Below are 27,227 nucleotides of genomic sequence, written 5' to 3'. Positions count from 1 at the left end.
ATTTAAAGAAGAGTTAACACCTATTATTCTCAAATTATTCCAAAATATTAAAGAGGAAAGAACACTTCCAAAATCATTTTATGAGGTCAGCATTACCCTGATACTAAATCCAGCCAAAGACACCATAAATAAATAAACAAACAGGTCAATTTTCCTGATGAACAAAATGTAAAGATACTCAACAAAATATTAGCAAACTGAATTCAACAATACATTGAAAGGATCATACACCATGACCAAGTGGGATTCATTCCAGTGATACAAGAATGGATTAAAAAAAAAAAGAATGGTTTAACATCGATTAATCAATCACTGTGATACACCATATTAACAAAACAAAGGATACAAATTGTGGGATCATATCAATAGATGCAGAAAAACATTTGACAAAACATTCATTTATGACTAAAACTCTCAAAAAGTGTGTATAGAGAAAACATATTTCAACATAATAAAGGTCATATATGACAAACCCACAGGCAACATCATATTCAATGGTGAAAAGCTAAAAGCATTCTCTCTAAGATCAGGAATAATACAAGGATGCTCACTTTGCCACTTCTATTCAACATAATCTTGGAAATTCTAGGCACAGCAATTAGGCAAGAAAAAGAAACAAAAGGCATCCAAATTGGAAAGGAAAAAGTAAAACTGTCACTATTTGCAGATAGAAAACCCCCAAGACTCTACTAAAAAACTGTTACAACTAATAAATGAATTTAGTTGTTGCAGGATACAAAATTAATATACATCAATCTGTCACATTTCTGTACACTAATAACAAACTCTCAGAACGGGAAATAAAGAAAACAATCCCATTTACAATTGCCTCAAAAAGAATAATATAGCCAGAAATGAATTTAACCAAGGAGGTGAAAGGCCTATACTCTGAAAAACTACAGGATGCTGAGGGAAGAAATTGAAGGTGACACAAAACAATGGAAAGATATACCAAGCTCATGTACTGGCAGAATCAATATAATTAAAATGTTTGTACTGCCCAAAGCAATCTACATATTCAAGAAATCCTTATCAAAATACCAATGGAATTTTTTACAGAATTAGAACTAATCATTCTAAAATATATATGGAACCACAAAAGATCCCAAATAGCCAAAGCAATCTTGAGAAAGGACAAAGCTGAAAGCATCATACTCCCAGACTTGAAATAATACTACAAAGTTACAGTAATAAAAAGTGTATGGTACTGTCACAAAAACAGACACATAGATTAAAGGAACAATATAGAGAACCTAGAAAGAAGCCCATGAACTTATGGTCAATTAATCTATGACAAAGAAGGAAAGAATATACAATAGAGAAAAGACAGTCTTTTCAATAAGTGGTGCTGGGAAAACTGGATAGCTACATGTAAAAGAATGATATTAGAAAATTTTCTCACACCATATACAAAAATAAACTCAAAATGCATTAAAGACTGGAAACCATAAAACTCCTAGAAGGTAACACAGGCAGACACTCTGACATAAATTGTAGCAGTATTCTTTTTGGATCTTTCTCTTCAGGCAAAGGAAACAAAAGAAAACATTAAAAAGTGTGGCCTAATTAACCTTAAAACCTTTTGCACAGCAAAGGAAACCATCAACAAAACGAAAAAACCTACTGACTGGGAGAAAATGTTTGCAAATGGTATATCTGATAAGGAGGTGATAACCAAAGTGTATAAAGAACTCATACACTCAATATTAAAAAAAGAAAAAGAAAAGCAACCCAATTAAAAAATGGGCGGGAGACTCTGAATAGACATTTTTCCAAAGAAGACATATGGATGGTCATGAAGCACACGAAAAGGTGTTCAACATCACTAATCATCAGGGAAAGGCAAATCAAAACCACAATGAAATATCACCTCACTCCTGTCAGAATGTCTATTATCAAAAAGACAAGAAATAACAAGTATCAGAGAGGATGTGGAGAAAAAAGAACCCTCAACGCATTGTTGGTGGAAATGTGAGTTGGTGCATCCACTATGGAAAACAATATGGAGGTTCCTCAAAAAACTAAAAAGGAACTACCATATGATCCAGTAATTTCACTTCTGGGTATTTATCCAAAGAAAAATAAAACACTAATTTGAAAAGATATATACACTCTTATGTTGTTTGCAGCACTATTTATAACAACCAAGATATGGAAGCTCCTAAGTATCCTTCAATAGATTAAGAATATATATATATATATAGCCATAAAAATTACTACTCAGCCATAAAAAAAAGGATTAAATCTTGCCATTTGCGACAACATGGATGGACCTGAAGGGTATTATACTAAGTGAAATAAGTCAACAGAGAAAAGCAATTATCATATAATTTTACTCATAAGTAGGATTTGAAAATCAAAACAAATGAACAAACAAAAGAAAGAAAACAGACTCATAGATACAAGAACAAATTGGCAGTTGCCAGAGGGAAGGGGATAGTGGAATGGACAAACAGGTGAAGAGGATTAAGAGGTACAAACTTCCAGCTATAAAATAAATGTCAGTGCATGTAATGTACACATAGGGAATAGAGTCAATAATACTTCAACAAGCTTGCCTTCTGAGTAATGGTAAGTGAACTTCTTGTGGTGATTATTTTATAATGTATAAAAATATTGAATCACTATGTTTTACACCTGAAACTAATATTTTATGTCAAGTATAACTTAATAAAAACAAAAAAAGGAATATTTATATTTCCTGTTTTAGTCATTTCTGAGTTGATTTTCTAAGAATCTGTCAATTTCATTATTCTTATTTTTAAAATTCATATTAGTATCTCACTCCCATTTAAATCATTTCTAGAAAAATAATTGGCACTTTTCATGCAGAATATGTTTTTTTTGTCATTATCTCCTTTCTCCTTCATCAATATTTCAAGTTTTTCAGTTTTATTAATTTTTCTAAAGAACTTTCAATGTTGCTACTCCTTTCTAACTAATCTTTGTTTTTTGCTTATGTTTTAAATTATTTGTCTCCTATTTTTTTCAATTTTATTCTATTTTTCTAATTTATTTAAATGGATGCTTAGTTAATTTTATGCCTCTTCATTTCATAATATAATATATGAAGGTTATACATATCACTATGATCAACTTTAACTGAAATTTACAGGTTCTGTAAATGCTGTGAGTATAGCATTTAAGGATTTGTGGCTTTAGGCAAAAGTGTCCAATCTTAACTTCATGATATATGCTAGACATTATACCATGTCACTCAAGAAGTCATCAAAACAGTAAAATACATACATGAGGATTTTCAGATGTCTTTAAGAAAACTCTGTAATTATGCTCTTGCTTCTCTTCATGTTACCATTCTTATTTAATTTGTCCTATGAGGATTTTCTCTATTTATTTGACAATTCAATTATATATATATATATATATATACACTTTATGCAGAATTTTTGAAGCCCTATAGCCAATGGGTATGTTAAGCTAATTTGTTTAATATTTTGCAGTGTATCACTTTATCAGCATTTTACTTAAAAATAATGCATGTATGCATAATCTAGTTCCACCATGTCAGGGTAACTGATACCTGAAATAGATTCCCACCATAAAACCTAGGAAATTAGGAAAAATATACAGGAAAAGAAACAGTCTCAGATATTGGAAATAGGCAATTAAAGACTGTGATCACTGAGTGAAGGGGAACAAAAAAGGTGATCCCCCTTGCTTTCTGCCTTGAGGCATTTTACACACTTTGAGGCAGTGAGAGGGAATCCAAGTAGAACATGACAGGCTCACTGATAGAGGAGAAATTTATTGGTGTACAAGGAGCCTGATGCAGCTGGGATGTGTGTAACAAGGCATTGGAGAGGAGGGAAATAGGCATACTTTGAGCTCTGGAAACCTGCGTTAAATTGCCCCTGAGTTTTCATAAACAAATACCTAGTTCTGCAAACATAAGATAAAATTCCATGATGTTTGGAAAAAAGATAACAGGGAGCCATAAACTCAACAAAGAACATAGAAAAATAATTGGCACTTATCTCAAGCAGCATTAGGAGATGTTCGATTTTGGTGATCTATAGAAAAGGGCCACTGTTGAATATCTAGCACATCCAGTAGAAATAGCAGAAGAGTTATGGCTTAATAGTAGAAGAAAACTACCCCTAGGATAACTTTAACTTGATATCCATTTGACAAAAGCTTTAAAAGAAGCCTTGAGAGGATAAAGCTTAATTGTAAGTAACAATGGCTAGCCAAAACAAATGCCAACCCTCCTTAAATAAATTCAGAATCACAAACATTCAACAATATGTCATTTAAAATATTCATGATCCAATAATAAGTTACTAGACATAAGAATAAGCAGAAAAATATAACTCATACCAAGGAGGAAATACAGTCAATACAGACATACTCGTAAATGAGAGAAATAAAGACATTCACAGAAAAAAAAGATTTTTAAACATTTATTATGAATACACTCAAGGAGTTAAAGGATAATATGAATATAATGAGGAAAAAGGAAGATGTAAAAATAACCAAGTAGAATTTCAGAGTTGAAGAATGCAATACTTGTAATATTTCAAAGGAAAGAACCACTGGAAGTTGTTTATGAACTTGTTAGACACGATAGGGGAAATTATTAGTGAATTTGGGGAAAAAATAGCATTAGAAACAATCAAGTCAGAGACCAGAGGAGGGAAAAAGATTGTGAAAAAATGAACAGAAACTCAAGGAACTGTGGGATAATATCAAACATTCTGATATATGTGTAACTAGATTTTGAGAAGAGAAGAAAGAAATATCAAGTGCCAAAATATTACAGAAAGAACCAGTGGCCAAAGTATTTCATATTTTATAAAAACTAGTAAGCCAACAAACTCTATTACAGTAGACACAAAGAAAGGGCACATAGCAAATATTTTGGATTTATGGGACATACAGTCCTTCTCACAACTGCCCAACTTTGGCCATTTTAGAGCAAAATCAGTCATAGAAAATGTATAACTAATGGGAAGGCAGTATTCCAATACAACTTTATTTATAAAAAGAGGCAGCTGGACTGTGTGCAGTAGTTGTCAACTCTTGCTTCAAAGGAAAATACTGAAAAAAATACAGAATTCTGTTATATCTTGACTGCTGCTTATTTTTAGTGAATGTCTACAAAAGAAAAATCAATTAAATCTGGATTTTTCCTGCAAGCAGATATAAAAATGAATACAGCTTTCCTAAGAAGACCCTCTGAGCCTACTGCCTATAATCTATATTTACTGAGACTCTCATACTCTGGGGCTTTGCACGCTGAAAAATTTCAATGACTTATGTATCCTACTTTGAAGTGCTTGTAAAATGTGACTTCAGTTTTTTTTTTTTTTGGCCTGATCCGGGAAAGGCTGGCTTCCTTGATAGGAGAACGGAAAGAAGGCTTCTGCTGGCAAAGGTGACTTGAGGAAGAGGGATATATAAACACAGACACAGAGAGGAGAAGGCCTTGTGACGATTAAGGAGAAAATTAGAATGATCCATCTACAAGCCAAAGAACATCAAGGATTGCCAGCTGCCACCAAAAGCAAGGGGGTCTTGTGAGAGGGCATGGCCCTCTCAAAACCTTGATTTCAGACTCGGCCCCTCCAGAATTTCTGCAGTTTTGGCAACCACAAAGAGACCCAGAGCAGACATCTCTCCTTAACCTGAACTCTACAAGGATCCAGAGCCTTGCTAACAGCAAGGGCCACTTGTGTCTGTCCGCCTCCTCGCCGTGTGGATGAAAGGCTCTTGGTGCTGCAGCCAGGAGTCAGTGCTGTGCCTCTGAGGTGGGAGAGCCAACTTCAGGACACTGGTCCACAAGAAACCTCCCAGTTCCACATAATATCAAACGGTGAAAATCTCCCAGAGATCTCCATCTCAATGCCAGCACCCAGCTCCACTCAACGACCAGCAAGCTACAGTGCTGGACATCCTATGCCAAACAACTAGCAAAACAGGAACACAACCCCACCCATTAGCAGAGAGGATGCCTAAAATCATAAGTCCACAGACAGCCCAAAACACACCACCAGACGTGGACCTGCCTACCAGAAAGACAAGATCCAGCCTCATCCACCAGAACACAGGCAACACTCCCCTCCACGAAGCCTACACAACCCACTGAACCAACCTTAGCCACTGGGGACAGACAACAAAAAAAACGGGAACTATGAACCTGCAGCCTGCAAAAAGGAGTCCCCAAACACAGTAAGATAAGCAAAATGAGAAGACAGAAAAACACACAGCAGATGGAGGAGCAAGAGAAAAATGCACCAGACCTAACAAATGAAGAGGAAATAGGCAGTCTCCCTGAAAAAGAATTCAGAATAATGAGAGTAAAGATGATCCAAAATCTTGGAAATAGAATAGAGAAAATGCAAGAAACATTTAACAAGGACCTAGAAGAACTAAAGATGAAACAAACAATGATGAACAGCACAATAAATGAAATGAAAAATACAACCTCTTCAATAAGTGGTGCTGGGAAAACTGGACAGGTACATGTAAAAGGATGAGATTAGATCACTCCCTAACGCCATACAGAAAAATAAGCTCAAAATGGATTAAAGACCTAAATGTAAGGCCAGAAACTATCAAACTCTTAGAGGAAAACACAGGCAGAACACTCTATGACATAAATCACAGAAAGATCCTTTTTGACCCACCTCCTAGAGAAATGGAAATAAAACCAAAAATAAACAAATGGGACCTAATGAAACTTCAAAGCTTTTGCACAGCATAGGAAACCATAAGCAAGAGCAAAAGACAACCCTCAGAATGGGAGAAAATATTTGCAAATGGAGCAACTGACAAAGGATTAATTCACAAAATTTACAAGCAGCTCATGCAGCTCAATAACAAAAAAACAAACAACCCAATCCAAAAATGGGCAGAAGACCTAAATAGACATTTCTCCAAAGAAGATATACAGACTGCCAACACGCACATGAAAGAATGCTCAACATCATTAATCATTAGAGAAATGCAAATCAAAATACAGTGAGATATCATCTCACACCAGTCAGAATGGCCATCATCAAAAACTCTACAAACAATAAATGCTGGAGAGGGTGTGGAGAAAAGGGGACCCTCTTGCACTGTTGATGGGAATGTGAATTGATACAGCCACTATGGAGAACAGTATGGAGGTTCCTTAAAAAACTACAAATAGAACTACCATATGACCCAGCAATCCCACTACTGGGCATATACCCTGAGAAAACCATAATTCACAAGAGTCATGTACCAAAATGTTCATTGCAGCTCTGTTTACAATAGCCCAGAGATGGAAACAACCTAAGTGCCCATTATTGGATGAATGGATAAAGAAGATGTGGCACATATTTACAATGGACTATTACTCAGCCATAAAAAGAAACAAAATTGAGCTATTTGTAATGAGGTGGATGGACCTAGAGTCTGTCATACAGAGTGAAGTCAGTCAGAAAGAGAAAGACAAATACCGTATGCTAACACATATATATGGAATTTAAGAAAAAAAATGTCATGAAGAACCTAGGGGTAAGACAGGAATAAAGACACAGACCTACTAGAGAATGGACTTGAGGATATGGGGAGGGGGAAGTGTAAGCTGTGACAAAGTGAGAGAGTGGCATGGACATATATACACTACCAAACGTAAAATAGATAGCTAGTGGGAAGCAGCCGCATAGCACAGGGAGATCAGCTCGGTGCTTTGTGACCACCTAGAGGGGTGGGATAGGGAGGGTGGGAGGGAGGGAGACGCAAGAGGGAAGAGATATGGGAACATATGTATATGTATAACTGATTCACTTTGTTATAAAGCAGAAACTAACACACCATTGTAAAGCAATTATACTCCAATAAAGATGTAAAAAAACCCACCTAAATTATAATGAAAACTCGGGTAAATGAATTTGTAATGACTAGAGAAAAAGAAAGAGGACTATAGGTGAATAAGTACTGAATTTCTATTCAGGTCATTTACCTTTAGACCCTTAAAGAACATATTAGCTACTGGAATTGGTGGCCAAACTATGGTGTAAATGGAGCTACGATCAGAGTTAAATTCTGCTTGGACCAGAAGAAAAACCTGGCTATGGCCATAGTTGGTACTCCTAAACTAATTCACCAACTCTTTTGTGTTACAAGGTGTATGATTAAAAAAAAAAATAGCCAGGACTTGGAAGCAACCTTAGTGTCTATTGATAGATGAATGGATAAAGAAGATGTGGCACATATATACAATGGAATATTACTCAGCCATAAAAAGAAATGAAACTGAGCTATTTGTAATGAGGTGGATAGACCTAGAGTCTGTCATACAGAGTGAAGTCAGTCAGAAAGAGAAAGACAAATACCGTATGCTAACACATATAAATGGAATGTAAGAAAAAAAATGTCATGAAGAACCTAGGGGTAAGACAGGAATAAAGACACAGACGTAGTAGAGAATGGACTTGAGGATATGGGGAGGGGGAAGTGTAAGCTGTGACAAAGCGAGAGAGAGGCATGAAAATATATACACTACCAAACGTAAAGTAGATAGCTAGTGGGAAGCAGCCGCATAGCACAGGGAGATCAGCTGGGTGCTTTGTAACCGCCTGGAGGGGTGGGATAGGGAAGGTGGACGCAAGAGGGAAGAAATATGGGAACATATGTATATGTATAACTGATTCACTTTGTTATAAAGCAGAAACTAACACACCATTGTAAAGCAATTATACCCCAATAAAGATGTTTAAAAAAAAAAAAGTAAGTTGATACAAAAGTAGAGAAAACAATGTGACTTCAAAGTGGCAGCTCTATTAGGAGTCCAGACTGTTGACACTTTCTCAAGCACCTCCCACTAAGTACTCTCCCAGTCAGTAAGAGCCAGAGCCTGCCAGTAACAGAACCAATGTTGAGCCACCAGTATGACATCATCCTTTAAGGAGTCCAACAATCCACTTGATTACTAATTATTTTGAGTTCCACCCACCCGAGAAAATACAACATTTCATGGTGGCTGAGACTAACAGGCATTCTGGAAATAGGTTTGCTTTTCTTACCAATAGTGTCTCATTTAGTACTACCATTTGAGGACACAGATATTAAGTGGTAACTAGCATGAGATTCTGTACAATATAACCATAGACCAAGGGAACCTTACAGAAAAGGAGATGTGATGGTGAGTATATACCCTTGTGATACACTAGTCATATTGGGATGGCCAAAACGTTCGTTCGCTTTTTTCTGTAAGATGCCTTTAGTGGCACTTAGCTGTCTTTAACTTCATTCGAGACAATTTTGTTAGATTATATTGTGACATCTGTTATATCAGCATGCATTTAAAAAAATTATCAAAATTGATGAATTTTTGTACAGCCATTTTAATATTAAAGATGGAAGAAAAAAGCAATATTTTGGCACGTTATGCTTTATTATTTCAAGAAAGGTAAAACCACAACTGAAATGCAAAAAAAGATTTGTGCAGTGTATGAAGAAGTTGCTGTGATTGATCAAATGTGTCAAAAGAGGTTTGTGAAGTTTCATGCTGGAGATTTCTCGCTGGACTATGCTCCACCGATGGGTAGACCACTTGAAGTTGGTAGTGATCAAATCGAGACATTAACTGAGAACAGTCAACATTATACGATGTGGGAGCTGGCCGACATACTCAAAATATCCAAATCAAGCGTTGAAAATCATGTGCACCAGCATGGTTATGTTAATTGCTTTGATATTTGGGTTCCACATAAGTTAAGCGAATAAAACCTTCTTGACTGTATTTCTGCGTGTGATTCTCTGCCAAAACGTAATGAAAAAGTTTCGTTTTTAAAACAAATTGTGGGAACTTCCCTGGTGGCGCAGTGGTTAAGAGTCCACCTGTCAATTCAGGGGACACAGGTTCGAGCCCTGGTCCGGGAATATCCCACAGCCACAGAGCAACTAAGCCCGTGCACCACAACTACTGAGCCCATGCACCACAACTACAGAAGCTCGCGCACCTAGACCCCATGCTTCACAAAAAGAGAAGCCACCACAATGAGAAGCCTGCACACCACAACGAAGAGTAGCTCCCGCTCACCACAACGAGAGAAAGCCCACGCTCAGCAACGAAGACCCAATGCAGCCAAAATATAAATAATTAAAAAAAAATTGTGATGGGCGAGGAAAAGTGGATACTGTAGAATAATGTGGAATAGAAGAGATCATGGGGCAAGCGAAATGAACCACCACCAACCACACCAAAGGCCGGTCTTCATCCAAAGAAGGTGATGTTGTGTATATGGTGGGATTGGAAGGGAGTCCTCTATTATGAACTCCTCCTGGAAAACCGATTAATTCCAACAAGTCCTACTCCCAATTAGACCAACTGAAAGCAGCACTCGATGAAAAGCATCCAGAATTAGTCAACAGAAAATGCATAATCTTCCATCAGGATAACGCAAGACCACGTTTCTTTGATGACCAGGCAAAAACTGTTAGAGCTTAGCTGGGAAGTTCTGACTCATCTGCCATATTCACCAGACATTGCACCTTCGGATTTCCACTGATTTCGGTCTTTACAAAATTCTCTTAATGGAAAAAATTTCAATTCCCTGGAAGACTGTAAAAGGAACCTCAAACAGTTCTCTGCTCAAAAAGATAAAAATGTTTAGGAAGATGGAATTATGAAGTTGCCTGAAAAATGGCAGAAGGTAGTGGAACAAAAGGGTGAATACGTTGTTCAATGAAGTTCTTGGCGAAAATGAAAAATGTTGTCTTTTATTTTTACCTGAAAACCTAAGGCACATTTCGGTGAACCCAATATTACATACCATACCATGTAGAAGCAACCACCTTAATGGAGCATCAGAAAAACCTCTAGATGGCACAAATGAATTGCTGCTATGAAGATAATATCTAGTTAGGACAGGGCACTATCCTTCAGTCATCTTAATCCAATGGCCATTTTATAGGGCTGTATTACCAAGAGCTAGACCACTTAGTCCAGGGACCAAGGAGTGAAAGTAGGAGTGACCCCACTCATAAATATTCCCAGTAACTCACTTGGGGAATTTGAGCTTTCTGCAACATATATACCTTATTGTGTCTAGAGATCTTGGTCCCCAGAATGGGGACACTTACACTAGGGTACAAATTAAGAAGGACATTAAACTTAAATCTATGGCTTCTACCAGGTCACTTTGGAGTTCTAGTGCCAGATGGGCAAATACGAAACAGTTATTATGCTGGCAAGGGTAAATGGCCTTGATCATTATGAGTAGGTAGGGCTGCTGCTACAAAAATGTTTAACATTCAAGTCTTTTTGTAAACTCACATACCAATGTTTTTTTTCTCTAAATGAGCAAGAAACAGCAACTATGACCTGATAAGTACTGAGAGTCTGAGTCAAATCACCAAGCAAGTAAGGTAGACCAACAGAAATGCTAGCAAAAAGGGAAGGGAAAAACTAAATTGGGGGTGGAGGAGAGAGATGATGAACATCAATTATGGCCCTGCAACCAACTGAAGTGCTGAGTGCTATAGTTTGTACTACGAGTCCTCTTTTTGAAAATTTTCCCGGAAATGACCAACCTATACATCCTGGAGATGTGCCTGGATGGAGTAAAGTTATTTTGAGAAATAAATGGTTCTGAGTGGTACGAGGAGTGAAACGTAGTGGATGCAATTGGTACCCATAGAATTTCCCTTTATTGGGTAATGCACCCCTCCCCCAACCTCTGTAAGCATTGGTTGATAACAACTCCTATTTCCTACAAACAAGAAATGGGGTACACGAAAATTATTTGTACCAGAGACAGCCCCACAGGGTCCTGCTCGGTTTCACTAGTACCTATGGTACAATGCTAAATTAAATTGGACATATCAGGAATCCTTGATTTTTTCATGTTTTAACATAAATATTTTAATGTTTCACACGTTTGCAACATGTCTGATGTAGGCTTGTGGATAATATTAATAACTTTATGGTAATACCTCTTTGGTTTTAGATAATTTTTATCATGAATGAAGTTTATTACACTCAAATGCTCTAGTGTTGCCATCTATTGAAATGTAGTGAATTACATCCGTATGTTTACAAATGGTATAACAAACTTGCATTTCAGGAGTAAACCAAAACTGAACTTGAAAAATTCACCTTTTCATACACTGAAGAATTTGGTATGTTCATATTTTGCTAATGAAATTTGCATCTATGTTTATGAGTGTGATTTGAATTTTTCTTTAATATATGGCCTATGATTGGTTATTATTTAAAAGTTATATTGTATTCATATAATGGGTTAGCATTTGTTCTTTATTCAATACTATTAAATAATTTGCATAAAAAATGAAAATTTGAAATTGTGAATAAATGATAGAAAGTAACCTAGACAAATATCTACACACAATATTTTATGTCATAATTTTAAAATAATTTTGTAATTTTTACACTAGGTAGGAATTTCTATTTTTATGATATAGTTTAGATAAATTTATATTTGTGGGATTAAGTGTAAAGTTATTTGTAATATTGAAACTGAGCAGGACCCTGTGGGGCCCTTCTGGGCACAAAAGCCTTTCTGTGTCCCTTATTTTTCATTTGTAGGGAATAGGCTTCCTTCATCCTCCTTGAACTTCCCTGAGTTCCAAAGTGCAGATTCAAGCTGTTGCTAGTCAGGGAAGGGAGGGAATGCAGAAACCAACGAGAAGCAGTCAAGAGAAATTAGGGCATATTTACAATAGCCAGGACATGGAAGCAACCTAAGTGTCCATCGACAGATGAATGGATAAAGAAGATGTGGCACATATATACAATGGAATACTACTTGACAGAAAAAGAAATGAAATTGAGTTACTTGTAGTGAGGTGGATAGACCTAGAATCTGTCATACAGAGTGAAGTAAGTAAGAAAAACAAATACCGTATGCTAACAGATATATATGGAATCTAAAAAAAAAATAGTTCTGAAGAACCTAGGGGGAAGACAGGAATAAAGATGCAGATGTAGAGAATGGACTTAAGGACACGGGGCGGGGGAAGGGTAAGCTGGGACGAAGTGAGAGAGTGGCATGGACATATATACACTACCAAATGTAAAACAGATAGCTAGTGGGAAGCAGCCGCATAGCACAGGGAGATCAGCTTGGTGCTTTGTGACTACCTAGAGGGGTGGGATAGAGAGAGTGGGAGGGAGATGCAAGAAGGAGGGGATATGGGGATATAAGTATACATATAGCTGATTCACTCTGTTATACAGCAGAAACTAACACAACTTTGTAAAGCAATTATGCTCCAATAAAGATGTTTAAAAAATAAATTAAAAAGAGAGAGAGAGACAATAGTGCAGGCTTGGGGCAAGGTCCTGGTTCCTCCTCAAGGGATATACATAACACTATCTTTGAGTTTTTCTGCAGGAACTAAGGCCCCCACCCAGATGAAGGATGGTAACTTCATGCTGAGCACAAGATTCCTGGAACATCACCCTGTTACCTCACCATCAAACAATCAAAGGTCAAACCCCCTGCAGTCTTCACCCCAAATGTTGCCTCATCAACATTTACAAATAATTTTTATTCTTCATAATTTTAAACTTGTTTATTGTTAATTTCAATTAATAATTCCATAGGGATGTCTATTTATTTTGACCTCATAAAGAATCAAGTCCTTGTTCATTCTCTTTATTTTTTCCTTGTTTTATATCTCAATAATTTCTGATTTCCTATTTTTTAAATTTACTGTTCTAAATTTTTGGGTTTATTCTATTTGCTTTTGAAACTGAGCAGGACCCTGTGGGGTTCTCCTGGGCATAAAAGGCTTTCTGTGTCCCCTGTTTCTTGTTTGTAGGAAATGGTTTCTTTCAGCCTCCTTGACCTTCCCTGAGTTCCAAAGGGCAGATTCAAACAGTTGTTAATCAGGGAAGGGAGGAAATGCAGAAACAATGGAGGAATAGTCAAAAAACAATAGTGCAGCCTTGGGGAAGGGTCCTGGTTCTTCCTCAAGAAATATAAATAACAATATTTTTGAGCTCTTCTACACAACTAAGGCCCCCACCCAGGTGGAGGATGGCAACTTGAGGCTAAGCACAAGATTCCCGGAGCGCCACCCTGCTACCTCCCCACCAACCAATCAGACAAAAGTCACACACCCTGCAGCCGTCACCCCAAATTCTGCCTATAAAAACTTTTCCCGCAAAACCATCAAGGAGTTCAGGGTTTTTGACCACGAGCCACCCATTCTCCTTGTTTGGCCCTGCAATAAACCTTTCTCTGCTCCAAATTCTGACGTTTCAGTTTATTTGGCTTCACCATGCATCAGTTTATTTGGCCTCACTAGTTGTGGCGCACGGGTGCACGGTCACTTAATCCCAAATGACCTTAGTTTGGCAACACTTTTTCTAAGTTCAAAACTGGATGTTTAGCTCTCTGATATTCAACCTTCCTTTTTACTTATATAAGCATTTAACATTTCTTACTAATTAATTCCAGCATTAGCAGCATTCCATCTCTTAATATCTAATATTTTATCATTCACCTTATAATTACCTTATAATTTTTAATACAATTTCTTCTTTTATTACAATTTCTTCTTTGACACATTGGTATTTTAGAAATGCCTTTTAATATTTCCAGTTGCTATTTATGTTTTTACAGATTTATAGAAGAAGTTCCTTCAGTTTCTATATCTATATATATATTCTAAATTTAATTAATATTTCTTTCTGAGAAATGCAAGTATATTCAGAATTTTAGCTCCAACCTGTTTCTATGATTTATGTCCTTTTGTACTACAAAATTTTCATTCTTTTTATTACGTTGATATTGATACTATGAATTTGTACAGTCAGTATTTTTAAATTTACCTCTGAGTTCACCATTATTTAATGTTCATTATTTCTTAGTACACCATATGTATCTTTTTCTGGGATTATTTATTTATTTATTTTTATAAATTTATTTTATCTCATTTATTTTATTTTTGGCTGTGTTCGGCCTTCGGTGCTGCCCATGGGCTTTCTCTAGTTGCGGTGAGTGGGGGCTGCTCTTCGTTGTGGTGTGTGGGCTTCTCATTGTGGTGGCTTCTCTTGTTTCGGAGCACAGGCTCTAGGCACGTGGGATTCAGTAGTTGTGGCACGTGGGCTCAGTAGTTATGGCTTGCAGGCTCTAGAGTGCAGGCTCAGTAGTTGTGGTGCACAGCTTAGTTGCTCTGCGGCATGTGGGATCTTCCCAGACCAGGGCTCAAACCCATGTCCCCTGCATTGGCAGGCGGATTCTTTTTTTAAAAAATTAATTAATTTATTTATTTTTGGCTGTGTTGGGTCTTCGTTGCTGCATGTGGGCTTTGTCTGGTTGCAGCGAGTGGGGGCTACTCTTCATTGTGGTGCATGTGCTTCTCATTGCAGTGGCTTCTCTTGTTGCAGGGCATGGGCTCGTGGCACATGGGCTCAGTAGTTGTGGCTCACGGGCTCTGGAGCGCAGGCTCAGTAGTTGTGGTGCACGGGCTTAGTTGCTCCGCAGCATGTGGGGATCTTCCCGGACCAGGGCTTGATCCGTGTCCTCTCCATTGGCAGCCAGTTTCTTAACCACTGTGCCACCAGGGAAGTCCTGGCATGCAGATTCTTAGCCACTGAGCCGCCAGGGAAGTCCCATTGGGATTATTTTTATATGCCCTCAAATAATCATATAAAATTTCCTTTAGTGATGGACTATTGAGAGTAAACACATTCAGTTATTTTCAGAAAGTATTTTTACCATCTTTCTTGGAATGGTTTTCCTGCGTATATAATTCTAGTTTGACAGTATATTTTCCTAGCTCTTTGAAGGTATAATTCTACTGTCTTCTGGTTCCATTGTGGTTTTGCTAAGTTATCTGTAAGCAGAAGTATGATATTCAACCAGATATCTCAAATAAATATAAAAGTAAAATACCTGATTTATAGTGATTTTTATTGAATATTAGATAATTTTCATTTTCATGGCTGTGTTGTAAAACAAGCTATCAATATGACACCCTGAATATGTAGTTGGAAAGATATATGGAAAATAGAATTCCTTGGGTTTTTTTAGACAAATGGTTTCATTTCACTCAGGATGACTTTTTTTAAGTATAGTTCGTTCTTTCTGATTTGCTCCCACTCCCACTCTTCTTTCCACCAGTACTACATTTTATTCCATTCTTCTCCACCAACCTGTGTAACCCAGAAACTGATTCCCTCTAAAACCGAGTTCCTCTGCAGAGTTCCTGATTGACCTCTCTACCCAAAATGTTATTCCCTTACTTGTCCGTACCTGCCCTGCTCAAGATAGAGGAGTATTAAGGAAAAGGGGGGATTGAAACAAATCAGGACCCTGTGTGCCCTCCCAGGTACAAATCCTTTCTGTGTCCCCCCCCCCTTCTCTTGTTTGTAGGGAAAAGGCTTTAGCCTCTTAGACCTTCCCTGAGTTTCAAAGTGCAGATTCAAGCAGTTGATAATTAGGGAAGGGAGGGAATGGGGAAACAAACGAGGAGCAGTCAGGAAACAATAGTGCAGCCTTGGGGCAGGGTCCTGGTTCCTCCTCAAAGGATATGCATAGCAGTATCTTTGAGTTCTTCTGTAAGAACTAAGGCCGGCAGCCAGGTGGAGGATGACAACTTTGGCTGAGCACAAGATTCCTGGAACATCACCCTGCTACCTCACCAGTAACCAATCAGAAGAAAGTCAAACACCCTCAAGCGCTTACACTAAATTCTGCCTATAAAAACTTCTCCCCAAAAGCCATCAGGGAGTTCAGCCTTTGTGAGCACGAGCCACCAGTTCTCCTGGCTCGGCCCTGAAATAAACCTTTCTCTGCTCCAAACTCTGATGTTTCAGTTTGCTTGGCCTCACTGCCTCAGCCACGTGAACTGGTGTTCCACAACAACCCCCATGGTGTGTAACCTTCTGTACTTTTTTCCAAGTGCTTATAATCATGTAAAAAAGCATATTCATTTATGTATGTACATACAAATGTGCATAGACATACATATATATGGGAAAGTGCCACTGTTTTGTTTACCATAAAAATAGATTGTACTACAAAGACTTCTCTAAATTTTCCATTTCTATCTTGATAATATTTTGGGAAAATAAAACTAAGCTAACGAAGAAAAAATGTATGCATAATTTATTCAGCAATTTCTTCATTGATGATGATTACATATTTTCAGTCTTTTTCCCCTAACAAAATGAGGCTATAAATATCCTTGAAAGTCAAACAAAACAAACGAAAAATATAATAAGAATGACCAGCAATTCCACTCCTGGGTATATATCTGAAAAAACCAAAACACTAATCCGAAAAGATACATACACTCCAATGTTCATAGCAGCATTATTTACAATTGCTAAGATACAGAAGCAAACTAAGTGTCCATCAACAGATGAATGGATGAAGAAGATGTGGTACATATATATACAGTGAGATACTACTCAGCCATAAAAATGAACAAAATTTTTCCATTTGCAGCAAACTAGTGAATATAACAAAAGAGAAGCAGATTAACAGATATAGAGAACTAGTGGTTTACCAGTGGGGAGAGGGAATGAGGAAGGGGCAAGGTAGGGGTAAGGGAACAAGAGGTACAAACTATTAGGTGTAGAATAAACTACAAGGATATTTTGTACAATGTGAAGAATTTAGCCAATATTTTATAATAACTATAAATGGGGTATAAACTTTAAAAATTGTGAATCACTATATTGTACATCTGTAACATATAATATGTTACAAAGCATACGATACTTCAGTTAAAAAAATAGAGATGTTGATTCTTAATACTCCAACTGGGAATAGGGGCCCTCAGCTTAGAGATCCTTAAATAAATAGCGATTTCTCTCCTCATCTCTCTCCACATCTCTCCTCTTTGACAAGGAAGGACAACAGCTCTGTCTTATTTAGCTGCCTATCACTAGAGAGCCCTACTGTGCTAATTAAGAACCAGTTGACTGAAAGGGTCAGTTGAGCCCTAAGAGCCGGGTAGCATTCCTTCTTCAACTTAATTCTCCTCCCTCCCCACATTTTCCCTGGTAATTCTGTCTCTCCTTCACACTAGATCTATCAAAAACATCTAAGACACTTGATTAAAATGAAGATTCTAGGGACCTACTGAATCAAGCTTCTAGGCATGAGGCTCAAGTACCTGTTTTTACTACAAACCCTGCAAGTGGACACAGCTGTAACACATAACCCAAGGATTTATCAGGAGAAAACTGAATAGGTCCCTGAGACAGGAAGGGTGGACTAGAATCACTTAAAAAGATTCACTACCTGGATGAAAAATTACTCTGATGCTACCAAAAATGAACTGAAACCCAAAATGCCATATCACTTTTACTGAATACATGCTGAAGCCCAAGGGAAAATGTCACTTTCCACCAGTGCTCCTATGATCTGACAATTCAAGCTGTCCCCTGTGCTCTGAATCCTTTAAAAGCATCTTCTCTAGAAAACATATGTCCCAAGCTCCATGAAATCCTCAGAAGTTACCCACATCTGCCTGAAACTGCTCAGAGAGGTCACAATGGATGCACTGATCCATTCCGAGAAACATCCATCAGGAGAAGCGGTGATCTTGATGGGAGTTCCTCTGAAGGCCAGCTGTTCCAGTTCTTTCATAAATCTTTTCTCAAGCCCAGGGAAGAGAGTGGTGCCCCCAGACAGCACAATTTCTTCAAAAAGATTTTTCTGGATGTTGGTGTCACACTTCATAATGCTGCTGGAGACCATTTTTGATAGTCCTGAGTTGTGGACACCCAGCCAGTCAGGTGCAAAAAGAATCTCAGGTACCTGGTACAGCTGATCCCCAAGGTGGATGACATTTCCATCTGGTAGTTTGTATTTTCTCAGGACCTCCTCTGGCTTCTTATGAAGTTTGTTCTCTGGCTCTAAGGCCACATAGCACAGCGTCTCTTTTATGTCATCCACTAAGGCCTTGTTGAGTATGCAAGGGTAATTACACCCACTAGCCAGGAGGAGTCGGGTGAGGTGCTCTGTGATGTCTCTCTCTGCCACATAGAGTTTGGTGATGGCATGAGGAAGGGAGTAACCCTCAAAAATGGGGACAGTGCAAGTGATCCCATTACCACTGTCCACCACTAAGCCCGTGACAGAGGCACAGGTATACAGTGCTACAACCACGTAGTTGGACAGGTAGAAGGCAGGCACACTGAAGGTCTCAAACGTCACTTCTGTCTTCTCTCGAGTCTCCCTTGGCTTCAAGGAGGGCTCAGTCATGAGCACAGGTTGTCGACAGGGTTTTACTCCCAGCTCCCACTAAAAAAGATACTTCCAGAGTTTTTACATGTCATTCCATCTTGTTACCAGTCCATGTTCAATGGGATAGTGCAAATGCAAGGCTCCATACTTGAACAGGGCTTTTCCCCCCACAGTGTAATTTTTCTGATTGGCTTCTGGTAAAGCCATGTTGAATTTAGGATGCCCCATGACAGAAATGATGACATGATGGGGCCCAGTCTCTCCAGACATGCCTACTTTGCAGAGTCCTGATCCACTGGCAAAAATTACAGCTGGAGTATCTAATGCATATGGCTTAAACATGTCTGCAGCACGCTCTTCTGACCTTCGCCAAAATTAAGAAAGAACATGGCCACTTTGTGAGATAATAGGTACCTCTGGAAGTTTATCAGCCACAGGATTCCAAAGTTCTTAGGTTGCCACTGAAGCAGAGCTAGCAGGCTGTCCCCTAACCCCATCCTCAACCCATGAATACTGTCCCTTTTCAAGCAGCACAGGGCCTGCTGAGGCAATTTCAGTGATGACTGCTCACTATGTAATGAAGTAGCCGAGGCAACAATTGTTCTCAGAGAGCATCAGAGGATGTTTAAGGGGTGGGGTCTCTGAGCCACCAGTACTCCTAGCTTGGTGATACTTGAAACAGAGGAAGGCAAACCATACCTCTGAACAGCTTTTGATAAGTCTGTGAACATGAAGCAAAGGCCTAGGCTTAGAATCTAATGAAGCGGCCCAGCTGTGAGGTTGTCCCAGAAAGCTGACTTCTATACTCAGCTGAGCTGCTGTTTGTGGGATGACAATTATACCCTTTCCTTTACTAAGGGAAGGAACTAATCAGCAGACACAGGTTCAGATTGGAGTAAAGATGCCAACAATCCACTTCCAGAGGTGGTCAGAACACCCTTTCTTTTATTCCCCCTTATATTTGTTTGGTTTTAAAACAGATTTATTAAGATAAATTTCATATACAATACATTCACCCATTTCCATGAATTTCAATATATTCAACTATGTACAAACATTACAAGAGTCAAGTTTAGAACACTTTCTTTACTTCAAAAAGAAACCCTGCACCTTTTAGCTATCACCCTCTTCGGGCCATCCTCATGAGCCCTAAACTCCACTAATAATATTTTTGTTGTCTCTATAGACTTATCTCTTCTGCATCTTTCACTTAAACAGAATTATACATGTGACCTTTCACGTCTGGCTTCATTCATTTAGCATACTTTATTCAAAGTTCTTCCATTTGAATATAATTTTTTTTAACCTATTCTACACCGTAACATTTTTCACAGTATTTATAATCCTTACTTATTTCTGTAAGGTTGGTAGTAATATCCCCTTTACTTTTTTGAACTTTTAAGATAACTGTTTTTTGGTTTCATTGATTTCTCTATTGTTTTTCTATTCTCTATTTCAATAATTCCTGCATTTTTTATCACTTTATTCCTTTTTTAAAAAATTTATTTTATTTATTTATTTTTGGCTGTGTTGGCTCTTTGTTGCTGCGCACAGGCTTTCTCTAGTTGCGGTAAGTGGGGGCTACTTTCATTGTGGTGCACGGGCTTCTTGCTGCAGAGGCTTCTCTTGTTGTGGAGCACGGGCTCTAGGCATGCGGGTAGTAGTTGTGGCACGTGAGCTCAGTAGTTGTGGCTCACGGGCTCTAGAGCACAGGCTCAGTAGTTGTGGCTCATGGGCTTAGTTGCTCTGAGGCATGTGGGATCTTCCCGGACCAGGGCTTGAATCCGTCTCCCCTGTATTGGCAGGAGGATTCTTAACCACTGTGCCACCAGAGAAGCCCCCCTTTTATTCCTTTTGCTTGCTTCAGTTTGCTTTTCTTTTTCCAGTGTGTTAAGTTTGAAGGTTAGACTGTAGATGTAAAATTTTTCTTCTTTTTTTAAAATACAGACTGAGATGATTCATTTTATTTGTCAACTTGGCTAAGCTATTGTGCCCAGTTGTTTGGTCAAACACTAGTCTAGACATTACTATGAAAGTATTGTGTTTATGTGATTAACATTTAAAATCAGTTGGCTTAAATAACAGAGATTAACATCCATAAGGTGTGTGAGCCCCATCCAACCAAATGAAGGCCTTCAAAGCAAAACTGAAGTTTCTGGGAGAAGCAGGAATTCTGCCTCCATACTGTAACATAGAAAACCTTTCTGAATTTCTAGCGTGCCGGTCAGCCGTATAAATTTCAAACTCAAGACTGTAACATTATTATGCTTAATGTGTCACCTTGACTTGGCTAAGAGATGCCCAGATATCTTGTAGAACATTATTTCTGAGTGTGTCCATAAGGGTGTTTCTAGTAGAGATTAGCATTTGAATTGGTAGATTGAGTAAAGAAGTTCAGCCTCACCAATGCAAATGGGAATTATTCAAACTGTTGAAGGCCCTGAACAGAACCAAAAGACAGAAGAAGGACAAATTTGCTCTTGGTGTCTCCGGGATACCCATCTGTGGACATCGGACATGGGTACTCCTGGGTCATGGGTCTTCAGACTTGGACCAGGACTTTCACCATTGACTCCCCTGGTTCTCAGGTATTCAGGTTTGTACTGGAACTATATCACCAGCTTTCCTGGGCCTCCAGGTTACAGCTAGCAGTTGATGGGACTTCTCAGTATACAAAACGGCATGAGTAAATATCTTTTTATCCATCATCTATTCTATTCTATTCTATTAGTTTTGTTTTTCGGGAAAACCCTGACGAACACAAACATCAACTCTTCTTTTTTTTTTTTTTTTTAGCTTTTTTGAGGTATACTTAATATACATTTGCTCTGGTGATCAGTGATCATTGATCTTTGATATTACTATTGTAATTGTTTTGGGGCACCACAAATCGTGTCCTTATAAGAAGGCAAAATTAGTAAATGTATATGTTTTGACTACTCTGTTGACCAGCTGTTCACTGATCTCTTTCCTGGAGCCTCCGTATTCTCTGCAACACAACAATATTGAAATTAGGTCAATTAATAACCGTACAATGACCTCTAAGTGTTGAAGTGAATGGAAGAGTCACACAACTCTCACTTTAAATCAAAAGCTAGAAATGATTAAGCTCAGTGATGAAAGCATGGCAAAAGCTGAGATAGGTTGAAAGTTAGGCCTCTGGCACCAAACAGCCACGTTTTGAGTGCAAAGGAAAAATTCTTGAAGGAAATAAAAAGTGCTGCTCCAGTGAATACACAAATGATAGGAAGGCAAAATAGGCTTATTGCTGACATGAAGAAAGTTATAGTGGGCACGAGAGAAGATCAAACCAGCCACAACATTCCCTTAAGCCAAAGCCCAATCCACAGTAAGGTCCTAATTCTCTTCAATTCTATGAAGGCTGAGAGAGGTGAGGACACTCTAGAAGAAAGGTTTGATGCTAGCAGAGGTTGGTTCATGAGATTTAAGGAAAGAGGCCATCTCCATAACAATAAAGCAGAAGGTGAAGCAGCAAGTTCTGATTTAGAAGCTGCAGCAAGTTATCTAGAACATCTAGCTAAGATAATGAAGGTGGCTACACTAAACAACCGGTTTTCAATGGAAATGAAACAGCCTTCTATTGGAAGAAGATACCAGCGAGGACTTTCACAGTGAGAGAGAAGTCAGTGCTGGCTTTAACTCTTAAAAAGACAAGCTGATTCCCTTGTTAGGGGCTAATAAGTTGAAGCCAAAGCTCATTTACCATTTAGAAAATTCTAAGGCCCTTAAGAATTATGCTAAATCTTCTCTGCCTGTGCTCTATGAAACAACAAAGTCTGGATGACAGCACATCTGTTTACAACATGGTTTACTGAATATTTTAAGCCAACCATTGAGATCTACTGCTCAGAAGAAAAAATTCCTTTAAAAGTATTACTGCTCATGGATCACCCAAGAGCTCTGATGAAGATGTACAACAAGATTAATGTTGTTTTCATGCCTGCTAACATAACACCCATTCTGCAGGTCATAGTTGAAGGAGTTATTTTGACTTTCAAGTCTTATTATTTAAGAAATACATTTTGTAAGGCTATAGCTGCAATAGATAGTGATTCCTCTGATGGATCTGGACAAAGTACATTGAAAACCTTCTGGAAAAGATTCACCATTCTAGGTACCATTAAGAGGATTATGTGACTCATAGGAAGGGGTCAAAATATTAACATTCACACGAGTTTGGAAGAATTTGATTCCAACCCTCATGGATGACTGTGAGTGGTTCAAGACTTCAGTGGAGGATGTAACTGCAGATGTGGTAGAAAAAGGAAAGATAATGGAATTACAATTGGAGACTGAAGAGATGACTGAATTGCTCTAACCTCATGATGAAACTTTAACAGACAAGGAGATGCTTCTTATGGATAAGCAAAGAAAGTGGTTTCTTGATATATGGAATCTATTCCTGTGGAAAATGCTGTGAATATTGTTGAAATGACAACAGAAGATTTAGAATGTTGCATTAACTTAGTGATAAAGCAGCAGCAGGGTTTGACAGAATTGACTCAAATTTCAGAAGAAATTCTCTGTGAATAAATTGCTATCAAACAGCAGTGCATGCTACAGAGAAATTTTTCATGAAAGGAAGAGTCAAATAATGTGGCTAACTTCATTATTGTATTATACTGAGAAACTGCCATCACAGCCCTTAATCAAACACTACACTAATTAGCAGCCATGATCACCTAGGCAAGAACCTTCACCAGCAAAAAGATCATAACTTGCTGAAGGCTCAGGTGATGGTGAGCATTTTCTTGCAATAAAGAATTTTTCAATTATGGTATATGTATTTTAGACATAATGCTATTGCACACTTAATAGACTACAGTATAGTGAAAACAAAACTTATATGCACTGGGAAATGAAAAATTTTATGTGATATTTGCTTTATTGTGGTGGTATGGAACCGAACCTGCAAAATCTCCAAGGTATGTCCATACAATTTTTTTATGTATTTACTTTTATCTTTTAATTTTATTGAAGTATAGTTGATTTCCAATATCATGTTAGTTTCAGGTGTACAGCACAGTGATTCAGTTATATATATATATATATATATATATATATGTCTATAAATATATATTTTTTCTTTTTCAGATTCTTTTCCCTTACAGGTTATTACAAAATATTGAGTATAGTTCCCTGTGCTATGCAGTAGATCCTTGTTGGTTATCTATTTTATATATAGTGATGTGTATATGTTAATCCCAACCTCCTAATTTATCCCTCCCCCACCTTTGGTAACCATAGCCTGTTTTCTATATCTGTGGATCTATTTCTGTTTTGAAAATAAATTCAGTTATATATTTTCAGATTCCACAGAAAAGAAATATCATATGATATTTGTCTTTCTCTGTCTGGTTTACTTCACTTAGTATGATAATATCTAGGTCCATCCATGTTGCTGTAAATGGCATTATTTCATTCTTTTTTATGGCTCAGTAATATTCCATTGGATATACATAATATACCACATGTTCTTTATCCATTCCTCTGTCAACGGACATTTAGGTTGCTTCCATGTCTATTGTAAATACTGCTGCAACGAACATTGGGGTGGATATATATTTTAGAATTAGAGTTTTCTCCAGAGATTATCATACTAAGTGAAGTAAGTCAGACAGAGAAAGACAAATAACATGTGATATCGCTTATATGTGGAATCTAAAAAAATAATACAAATGAACATATTTACAAAACAGAAACACTCACAGACTTAGAGAATGAACTTATGGTTATCAGGGGGAAAAGGGTGGGGGGATATATTGGGAATTTGGGATTGGCAATGTACACACTACTATATTTAAAATAGATTACCAACAAGGACCTACTGTACAGCACAGGGAACTCAGCTCAATATTCTGTAATAACCTAAACGGGAAAAGAAATTCAAAAAGAATGGATACTTTTATGGGTATGACTGAATTACTTTGCTAACTAACACATAATTATTAATCAACACTCCAATATAAAATTAAAATTTAAAAAGTAAAAGAATAAAAACAAAGATATGCCACACTAAAACTAATCAAAAGTAGTCTGGAGTGGTTAAATTAATATCAAAGTGTATGTCAGAGCAATGACTATTACCAGGGACAAACAGGGACATTTCATTATGATAAAGGGGTTAATTCATCAAAAGTACATAGCAGTTCTAAATATTTATGTACCTTACAGCACACTCTGAAAATACATGAAGCAAAACCTGATAGAACTATGAGGACAAACAAGTTAAGTCAGAGATTTGAATACTTGTACAATGCTATCAACTAACTTGGCCTAACTAGTGGCATTAAAAAAACACTCTACCAAACAGCAATAGAATACACGTTCTTTGCAAGTGCACCCAGTACACTGAACAAGATAGACCATATTTGGGGCCATAAAACAAGTCTAAACTAAATTTGAGAAGATTCAAAGTATGTTTTCTGGTTGCAATGGAAACGAGTTAGAAATCAAAAGCAAAAAGATATCTGGGAAATCTCCAAATATTTCAGAACTAAATAACACATTCTAAATAACCCATGGATCAAAAGAGAAATTAGGAAGTATTTTTAATTGAATTGAAATGAAAACACAACACACTAAAATTTGTGGATGCAGCTAATGCAGTACACAGAGGGAAATTTATAAAACTAAAATGCTTATATTACACACAAAAAAACTGTCAAATCACTGACCTCAGCTTCCACTTCAAGAAACTAGGAAAATAAAAACAAATTTAAAAAAAAAGTCTCCATATATATGCCCCTGAGTGGGGTTGCTGGATCATATGGTAACTCTATCTTTAGTTTTTTTAAGGAACCTCCATACTGTTCTCCGTAGCGGCTGTTCCAATTTACATTCCTACCAACAGTGTAGGAGGGTACCTTTTTCTCCAACATTTATTATTTGTAGACTTTTCTTATGATGGCCATTCTGACCAGAGTGAGGTGATATCTCACTGTAGCTTTGATTTGCCTGTCTCCAATAATTAGTGATGTTGAGCATTTTTTATGTGCCTGTTGGCCATCTGTAGGTCTTCTTTGGAGAAATGTCTGCTTAGGTCTTCTGCCCATTTTTGATTGGATTGTTTGTTTTTTCTGATATTGAGCTGTATGAGCTGTTTGTATATTTTGGAAATTAATCCCTGTAATTGCATCATTTGCAAATATTTTCTCCCATTTTGTAGGTTGTCTTTTTGTTTTGCTTATGGTTTCCTTTGCTATGCAAAAGCTTTTAAGTTTAAATAGGTCCCATTTGTTTATTTTTGTCTTTATTTACGTTACTCAAGGAGACGGATCTAAAAAGATATTGCTGCCTTTTATGTCAAAGAGTGTTCTGGCTATGTTTTCCTCTATGAGTTTTATAGCACCTGGTCTTACATTTAAGACTGGGTCTTTAATCCATTTAATTAGGTCTTTAATCCATGTCAAGTTTATTTTTGTACATGGTGTTAGAGAATGTTCTAATTTCATTTTTTTACATGTAGCTCTCCAGTTTTCCCAACACAACTTATTGAAGAGACTGTCTTTTCTCCATTGTATACTTTTGCTTCTTTTGTCATAGATTAATTGACCATAGGTGCATGGGTTTATTTCCGGGCTTTCGATCCTGTTCCATTGATCTATATGTCTGGGTTTTCTTTTCTTTTTTATTTTTGTTTTGCCAGTACCATACTGTTTTGATTACTGTAACTTTGTAGTATAGTCTGAAGTCAGGAAGCCTGATTCCTCTAGCTCCATTTTTCTTTCTCAAGATTGTTTTGGCTATTCAGGGTCTTTTGTGTTTCCATACAAATTAAAAAATTTTTTTGCTCTAGTTCTTTGAAAAATGCTACTGGTAATTTGATAGGGATTGCATTGAATCTGTAGATTGCCTTTTGTAGTATAGTCATATTATCAATATTGATTTTTCTAATCCAAGAGCACGGTGTATCTTTCCATCTGTTTGTGTCATCTTCAATTTCTTTCATCGGTGTCTTATAGTTTTCAGAGTACTGGTATTTAGCCTTCATAGGTAGGTTTATTCCTAGGTACTTTATTCCTTTTGATGCATGGTAAA

The 27,227-nt window shown here is 37.4% G+C and overlaps 1 protein-coding gene and 1 long non-coding RNA gene across 3 annotated transcripts in view; both read right to left on the bottom strand.

Annotated features, from left to right (window-relative positions):
• LOC137217232 (uncharacterized) overlaps nucleotides 1–27,227 on the bottom strand; it is a 430,021-nt gene that overhangs the window by 10,848 nt on the left and 391,946 nt on the right. The window lies entirely within an intron of this gene.
• ACTRT1 (actin related protein T1) lies at nucleotides 18,378–19,522 on the bottom strand. The gene is given in 1 exon segment (XM_067723436.1): nucleotides 18,378–19,522. A coding segment is annotated over 1 exon segment (1,131 nt). The 5' UTR covers nucleotides 19,509–19,522.

The sequence above is a fragment of the Pseudorca crassidens genome, chromosome X (genome assembly GCF_039906515.1).
Source record: "Pseudorca crassidens isolate mPseCra1 chromosome X, mPseCra1.hap1, whole genome shotgun sequence".
Classification (NCBI taxonomy): Eukaryota; Metazoa; Chordata; class Mammalia; order Artiodactyla; family Delphinidae; genus Pseudorca; species Pseudorca crassidens.
The sequence above is the reverse complement of the archived record's forward strand: the minus strand, read 5'-3'. Positions and strand labels throughout refer to the sequence as shown.